We start from the raw sequence: 8,857 nt of genomic DNA, 5'->3' as shown, positions 1-8,857 counted from the left end.
CTGAAAGCTCAATGCAACCCCAACCACACATTTAACCAAGAAGGAATTATTATTAGTAAATAAAAAGGTCCACGTCAAATACTTCATGCATGGCCATCCCACCACCGCCCGTGACTCATTCCTCCCTAATAATAAATTCATTCAATTAGTGCTCGCGTGCTTCACTCACGTAGGTCCATGAAACCATGATGCATCTTCGCCACACCAAAACGAACTTCCACGTAGTTGACCTTTTCTATCTTTAATCTATGTTGTTTTCATGCATCATCATTTGATCATCTACCGAGTATACGATTCATCTGCCCCGTCCGATTCCCATATTGGGGACAAGAAATCCTACGACGCTGATTTCTTTGAGCTTTTGTTTTCGTGTATTAATTAAAAAGTAAGCCGGGTTTATTTATAATTTTTAAATTACGAAGTTTCACAAAAGCCAAAAAAACTGCCACGATAAAAAGCCCTCAACTCCGTCAACGGATTCTCACAGTCTCTGAATACCGCATCTCACCTGAGGCGAATGGACGGAAGCCGGAATCTGACGTCAAACTCCCTCGGTCTCTGTCTCCTGCCTTCAGAGCTCATACAAGAGATTCTACTCCGGCTTGTCTTGCCGGAAATCATCCGTTTAAGAACTGTTTGTAAAACACTAACGTCGGTTATCTCCGCCGAGGATTTCCGACGTGAGTACAACTCCAGGTCCAGCTCCGACAGTTGGCTCTTCGTTTACAAGAAGAGATCACCTCGTAATTCCTTATTGCACGGCTTCACGGACCGGTCAGACCGTTGGTTCAAATTACAGGTAGCCGAGTTTTTGTTTCCAGCCGTTCCTCCGGGTGAGGATCTTTACTTCCTGACCGCCTCCGGCAACTTCTTTCTCTTTGCGTCGAATAACCGCCGGGAAGTGATCGCCGTTAACCTGAAGAGCAACACCGTCAAGAGGATCCCTCCAAGCCCATTGGGTCCACGTGGGACGTCATCGTGGCGACGATCAGGACTGAAATTAATCGCCGGACCTCCCGGTTCCGACCGCTTCCAATTTTTATTTGCCGACTTATACGAGAACCGCCCCACTCTGTTCGTGTATGGCTCGGAAACGGACACGTGGCGGTCGATGGAAGCCATCGAGAGGGAAACCAATCAGCCAGGTGTCACTGAGAAGGGGACAGTGTTTCTGAGTGTCGTCCATCGGAGGACAGAGAGCGTTGTCATCGCGCTTGGGCCCGAACGAGAGAAACCGATGGTTCTACGGCCAAGATTTGACGGGGGAGGCGTTGAGGAGAGGCTGGCAGTAGGATTCGGTACGGCTGATGCAAGCGATCAGTTACACGTGTACGGTGATGGTGACATGGTGATTATTAGGTCGGAGTTGGTGCATGGGCGTACAAGGAAGATGAGGATGTTTACGTGCATAGAGCTTTGGCGGTTGAGCGTGGATGGACGCGTGTGGGAGTTGGTCTCGAAGGTTCCAAGTGGATTAGTGAATAGGATTAAGAAGGCTTACGGGGTAATGACGGGTTGTTTGGAGGAGAGAGATGGGATAATCAGGGTCGTTCTGGTGTCTAATTGTGAGGGTTTGTGGGACCTGATTTGGCTGACATATGACCTTAGGATGGGAAATTGGGCATTGGTCCCATTGCCTGAGTTCAGAATGGAAGGCCTGAACATGGCTGGGATTGCTTTATCATCTGGTCTCTCACTCTTTTGATTTTATCATGGATCCTGATCCAGCGGCTACAAGTCACCGAAGAGTATGTTATAGATTGCCCAGTTTTGTCTTTTGTGCGTTGCAGCTTTTCATTTTGGGTCTGATTTGATTTTGGTGTTATCTGAGAAAGATTGTTTTGTCCCTGTGGTAGTGTTTCAGCCTTGCAGGGAAGAGAAAGGGAAGCCAAACGAAACAAATGCAGTCGTCTTTTCTTTCTCAATCAAAATTCGGGTGCAATTGTATTGCGCTGCGTGTTGTTGCAACGCATTGAGAGTCGAGATACCTGAATTTCAAATTGTGTTATTGTACTACCTAAACTTAAAAAAAAAAAAAACTGTCATGTTGGTTAAAAACCGTTAAATTACATTAATCGACAAGTGTAATGACATAAATGCCCCTTGTAATTTGAAGATGAGACATATTAAAATTGGAAAAATCTATGGAGCAGAAAAAGATATATTGGAAGAATTTTGACCAATCAAAATCTGCCCATGAATTTTGATAAATATCAACATCCAATTTTTGTTCAGTCTCCTTTTTAACCCACTTCTCACACTATAAATGTCCAATTAGATCTTATCAACATATTTAAAACATGCTAAAATCTTAAAAAACTAAACTACAACTCAGATAGTCTCAAATCCATCATCAAATCCATAAGATTCCTTTTCGATGGTTCCAATTGTACCACACCACAAAACCTGTTACCTGCATGGTTTAAAATATCGATATGATATGCCTCGTATTGGGCGTATCATATCTTTTGAAAAAGATACGGTTTCCAGGCGTTTCGGACCCCTAATTTTTTTAAATAATAAAAAACATGTTTTTAGCTTTCGAAAAAAACAAAATTTGAAAAAAAAACTAAAAAAAAAATGTTTTGGTCGTTTCTAAGTACCGATATGATACGATCAATATGCGAATCGTATCGATACTTTGAACCTTGGTTGCCCGATCAGACTCCACCACATGAAGCAAAGCTGATTATCATCCAATCACACCAAATTTCAGCCCTAAATTCCTTGATTTCACCATTCATCCATTAGAGATTCAATTTCAACACATCTGACAATATGACACTTCTCAAACCAAAAACCTATGATCCACACGTCCCCAACATGATCAAACCCTAACAACAACATCGTAATTCAAATCCATGCCACTTCACCAAAGTCAAACTAAAAATTCCCTTATTTACCCATTCATCAAACCAAGATTCCATTTTAAGTCCCCTCGTTATCCGAAATACTCACAACCTAGATCCTCACGATTCCCAAACCACTAAAGCCATTAGACACTTTCATTAGACTCTTGGGACCCCAAGATGCCCATTCAACAAATTTTAGAACCAAAAATATCCATTTTGCCCCTAATATAGGAATATTCCAAATCGGCCATTTTCATTGCCCACTACTCTCCAAATCATAAATCTCCATCACAACACCACCCTCTATGCACCCAAACCTCACCAAAACTTTCATCAACCACCTCATCGACAATCCAACAAATTTCAGGCCCCAAAATACCAATCTTGCCCCTCATCCAAAAATATTTCAAATCAACCACTCCCGTTACCCGACACTCTTAAAATCTTAGATCTCCATCACAATAGCTCCCCCGAGACACTCAAATCTTCATAACCTCCATTAGACCCCTGATCGACCAACCACCAGATTTTAGACCCAAAAATGACTGTTTTGCCCTTCATCCAAAAAGATTCCAAATCGACTATTCTTGACAGTCGTCACTCTCGAAATCCAAGATCTTCCTCGAGACGCTCCATCTAAGCCCCCCAAACTATACTAAAACCACCATCAACTTCCTGATCAACCATTCATCTAATTTCATACCTCAAAATACCCATTTTGTCCTACGTACACAAAGATTCTAAACCGACGATCCTCATTGGCTGCCACTTTCAAAATCCAAGATCTTCATATAAGCACATCATCTAAGACCCCCAAAACCTACCAAAACCTCCATCAACTTCCTAATCAACCATCCGTCCAACTTTAGACCTCAAAATATCCATTTTGCCCTTCATCCGAAAAGATTTTAAACCGCCGATCCTCATTGGTTGGAACTCTTCAAATAAAAGATCTTCACGAGACACATCATTCGAGACCCCCAAAACCATCTGAAACCTCCATCAAACCCCAATCAACCATCCACCAAATTTCATGCCTTAAAATGACCGTTTTACCCTTCGCTTAAAAAGATTCCAAATGAGTCATCCTTGTCGTCTAACTCTCTAAGTTCAAGATATCAATCATTACACATCATCTGATACCTCTAAGCCCCATCAAAACCTCTCGATTGATGATACATCACATTCCATACCCTGAAAAATAACCATTTTACCATTCGCTTAAAAAGATTCCAAATGATCCATCCTCGTTGTTTGATACTCTCCAAATTCAAGATATTCCATTGTCATACATCATCTGACATCCCCAAACCCCATCAAAACCTCCTGATCGTCGATCTGTTAAACCATAGACCTTAAAATGACCATTTTACCCTCATATATAATGATTCTAATTTGAGGGCTTTCATTGGCCACTACTCTCTTATTTCAAGATCTGCACTACGGTACACCCTTTGATACACTTAGATCACGCCATCACCTTCCTAAATACCCGAATAAAATCTCCTCTATTTTTTTTAAACCCAAAATGACCATTTTCTCCTTCCATTAGGAAAATTTCCAATTCCACGACCTTTTTTAGTCGACGCACTCCAAATCATAATTTCTTACTCTAGCATACCCTTCAAGGCCATCAAACCATATTGATAAAGGAAGATTTGGCCCGACCTCGCAAATCACGGCACGTGGCAAAAAAGGCAAGTAGCTCGGCACTCAAGACAGCATACCGAGGGTACAAACGCCAAAGGGAAGGGACCAGCAGGCCCGGACTCCCTACTTAGAACTCGAACTCCCTAGCAAGAGGCCCGAGCTCCCTACTTAGTGCCCAAGCTCCCTACTAAGATTTCAAACTCCCTAGCAAGAGGCCCGAGTTCCCTACTAAGATTTCAAACTCCCTAGCAAGAGGCCCGAGTTCCCTACTTAGTGGTCGAACTTTCTGCAAGGTGCCCGAACTCCCTACTTAGTGGTCGAACTCTTTGCAAGGTGCCCGAGCCCCCTACTTAGTGATCGGACTCCCTGCGATGAGCCCGAACTCTCCCTTTTGACCCCGAGTCACACAAAGCAGAGACCCGAACTGGCTCGTCTTATGACAGTTCGGGGCCTCCCCTTATCCGAACTCGAGACTTTGCCTCATGCACCGCTCCAGGCACTTCGCTTCCGGAGCATTGAACTGGACGAACCACGCCGTACCTAACACCGAAGGAGTCCGTATCCAGGGGCGGCGCACCTAACTGACTTGGGATCTGACGCTTGACGGCCGCATTTCCAACAGCCACCTGCCACCTTCACCTGTCACCACTGCCTCCAGCTACAGAGGTGGCTTCGACAAAAGGAGCAGTGACGGGTCTGCCCCAGCAAAGGCGATGACGCCCGAACTGGCAGAAGCACGGAAATACTCATTCCCGACCTGATAGGAGTCTAGGAGTGAGTGCGCGAGGTGGTTATAAAAGGCTCTCCACCCCCAAAGAGGAGGTATGCAAACTTTGCGCTATCTGGTTTATCTCGCCTTTGAAGGATTCTAACTTAAGCTTCGGAGCTTCCTCATCTCCTCCGTTTCAGGTCCCCCGCTACTCGATTCAGAGGCAAGATCGCTGACAGCTAAGACCGGCCGGATTGCGCATCATCACATATCATCACCCTTTTCGGACACCTTAGAACCCCTTAGAAAAATTTGTTACAAAACCCCCATTTTACCCCTCATCTATGAAGATTCTAATTCGTGCGATCTCGTTGTTTGAGATAAACCCTAACATCTTGAGTTTTAATTTCAACCCACTTGAATCCTACACATCATACCCCTTTGGACTTGCCTTCTCATTGCAAAAAACCCCTTTTGTGTTTTTCACTTAAGTCCCTACACATTTTTGAAAATCACCCCAAAGCCTTCACTAAACCTAGAATCAATCCTAGCCCTAGATTTGAACCCCCCCCCCCCCCCCCCCCCCCCCCCCCCTTGCTTCTCCGCCCTTGGATCAGCCTAACCCTTACTTCCACACCCCAAAACCCTAAATTCTAAAACCTTAGACGCCCCCTCCAGTTTTGGCTCCAAGTTTCAAATTTTAAAAATTAAATTCCAAATCCCCCTCATTCTAGACATTAAATGAAGGGGAGACAATTGAGAGTGATTTAAGAAGCCTTGTCTAGAAGACTCCACTCATTAGATTAGCACAAATAGATAGCCCTCCAACCACTTTAGCCAAACCCTGAAACCCTAACAATTCTCACTTAAACCCTAACTAGACACTAACCCAATTCGGTCCAAACATAACTAGATCACCCCAATTCGGTCGATTCCCAATTGATCGAGCCAAGCCCTCTCCATTCGGTTTTAAAAGAAAACCTTGGAAAAAAAAAAAAAAAAAAAGTGAAAAACCTATAATACAAAACCAACCGAAGCCCAGTCTTCTCTCCTGAAGAGTCTTACCACCAGAGCCCAACCGTCTTCGTACTCTCCTTCTCACACTTTCTTCTCCCTGAAGCTCTTTCATTCTCATCTCCTCTCCCTCACTCACCATCGAACTCTCTTCTTTTCCTCCCCTCTCCCTCACCACCGAACTGATCTCCTCCCTCATCTTCTTCTTCGTCTCACCCCCAACTTCCAAGGTTGGAACCACCGAACTCCCTCCCGCTCATCTCTTATCTTCCTCCACCACCGAATTCCACCTTCCTCATCTCTTCTCGTCCTTCCTCCTCCCTTCTCATCTCTCCCACTCTTCCCACCAAAGTTGAACCTATTCCCTCAAGCTCTCTCACACTCAGTCCCTTCTCCCTCACTACCGAACTCTCCCTAATGCTCTCACCGAACTCCCATCCCTCTCAGCCCTGAGACCATTGCAGTAGGACCTTCTTCCTGATCTCTCTCTCTCTCTCTCCTAGCTTCCGCTCACCTTCTCCCATAAGGAAAACCCTAGCCACCGAACTCCCCCTATTTCTTCTTCGTCTAACCTAAACCAGCTCCCCTCCTCCAACACTACTACGCCGAAACTCCTCACCATCATCTCCATCCCCGCTTGTCCCTTCAACCAAAATAAAAAAAAAATAAGAGAAAAAAGAGCAGGTTAGAGGAGACTCCTCCATTCAGGTAGAAGAGAGAAGGAAAAGGAAGAAAGAAGGGAAGGAAGAAAACGTACTCGGCATCAAGCTTGAGCATTTCCCTCCCACCAAATTTAGCACAATATTTTGGGGCTTCTTGGGCATCAACCGAGTTAGGAGCTTTCCCATTCAATCAGACCATCAACACTCACCTCATTGCCTCTCCCAACTTTGAAAGAAAAGCCATAAACAAAGGTATCTGGCCTTAACTTTTCCATCCTAGTTTACAACAGTTTTTTTTTTCTCTTTTTTCTTTCCTTTCTCTTTATTGCTTTGGTTATTTTTAATTTTTTTTTCTCATAAATAAAATGTTTAGATTGATGTTGCCTTTATCGTGATGTATTTTTTGTTTGTTTTGTTTAAAGATGAATTAAGATGATATGAATTTGATTCTCCTGTAATTTGTTTGTTTTGTCTAAATGCATGTAGCACATTCCGATCTAATCCTCTTTATTTTTGTAAATCTGATTTAGAGTGAAGTTTGGAGTTTTGTGCTCCTCATAGTTCCCTCTCTCTCTACCTCAAGTAGGACTGTGGTAGACCTTGGATAAAGAGGGGGAAGGTGTGTAGACACCCGTCCATTTGCTCCTCTAAAGGCTTCTTACACTCGGAAAGAGGGAAAGAGGAGATTGAACCCTGTGAGAGAACACTCTCTCCGTGTTAATATCCTTATTGAATCAAAGGATGCCTTTTGTATATTGATTTAGTTTTGAATTTTAACGTTAGAGTTTAGGATAGGCATTCACAAGACAAAAGGGAGAGAGGTGCCTAACACCTTCCCTCTCGCCTAGAATTATGCCGTAACCTTGGTTTAGGAAGCCCATCACTCTGTATTTCAAGTTGTTGGTGGGTGGCGGCTCCTTTCATTGCCATATAGTGACACCCAATTTCAATGGGATGTTCACAATAAGCAACACCTGATTGGCTGCCATATTTATGTTTCCACTTGATTAGTGAAAAATCATTCAGATATCATATCTTTCTGATATCATAGTCGAACCCATTAATATTTAAACCTTTTTTTTCCTTAGACTGAGCAAACTGTTCATTCCAAGCATTGATGTTTTGTTCGAAGTTGCAATGTTTTCTGTTGGTGGGTTTGTTTGGAAAATCGATGTGGGAGATGACTTATTCAACGATTGAATTCACCAATGACGATCAGAAAATTATATTATCACCTATACGATTAGGGTTTTCGCCTATTTACACCCAGGTAACTGAAAAGGGTAGTGTTTTCAATCTATCACCGTCACCGAAGAAGACAAAGTTGTCACTCGGCGCCTCAACAACTAGGGTTTGCTCTAGATTTTATACATCAGTTATCAGCCTTCTCTCTCTCTCCTGTATCTTCTTTTATTTGGCTTGTTGAGTTCACGAAGGAGACAATGAAACCGATTTGCACTCATTATGCTCCAATCGATTGTTCTTTGGATAGTTCAGTGGTAGATATAACTGGGCTGGGTTGTTAATTTCATTGAGGAGACGATGAGACCGGGCTGTGCTTATTGTGATCCGATCAGCTATTCTTTGGATAGCTTGGTGCTGGAAACAATTAGGCCAATAGGCATTACACTAAAGATGTGCAAAATCCTCTTGGCAAAAAACAGTTATTGCCTACAAGGTAATCCTCTTGGCGCCAATTTGGTTGCCACACTGGCCTCCTTAGATGTGCAAAATCTCATGCATCTTGAACCGTAAATGGAAGTAGGCAAAGAGATCTGATGACGAAACATGAGTTAAAGGCTGATTCTTTTCTTCTTTTATCAAAACAGAGCAAACAGTAGGGACGAGCATTTTCTCTACGATCGGTATTGCTGAGCTCAAGCACCAATTGCTCGGCTGAGGCCATCTTCTGATCTTTGTTAGCTTGAACAATGTTTGCATTAATGGAAGAAGCACTTGGGCCACCATAA

The 8,857-nt window shown here is 43.4% G+C and overlaps 1 protein-coding gene across 1 annotated transcript; it reads left to right on the top strand.

Annotated features, from left to right (window-relative positions):
- The first annotated feature begins 256 nt into the window (after window positions 1-256).
- Window positions 257-3,151, top strand: LOC104595295 (GRAS family transcription factor family protein). The gene is made up of 2 exons (XM_088899145.1): window positions 257-1,748; window positions 1,857-3,151. Exon 1 carries the CDS (start codon window positions 518-520, stop codon window positions 1,703-1,705), a length of 1,188 nt encoding a protein of 395 aa, XP_088755271.1. The 5' UTR covers window positions 257-517; the 3' UTR covers window positions 1,706-1,748; window positions 1,857-3,151.
- Window positions 3,152-8,857: the final 5,706 nt, after the last annotated feature.

Source organism: Nelumbo nucifera, chromosome 2 (assembly GCF_055504915.1).
Source record: "Nelumbo nucifera cultivar China Antique chromosome 2, China Antique-T2T, whole genome shotgun sequence".
NCBI lineage: Eukaryota > Viridiplantae > Streptophyta > Magnoliopsida > Proteales > Nelumbonaceae > Nelumbo > Nelumbo nucifera.
This window is presented reverse-complemented; position numbering and strand designations above follow the sequence as displayed.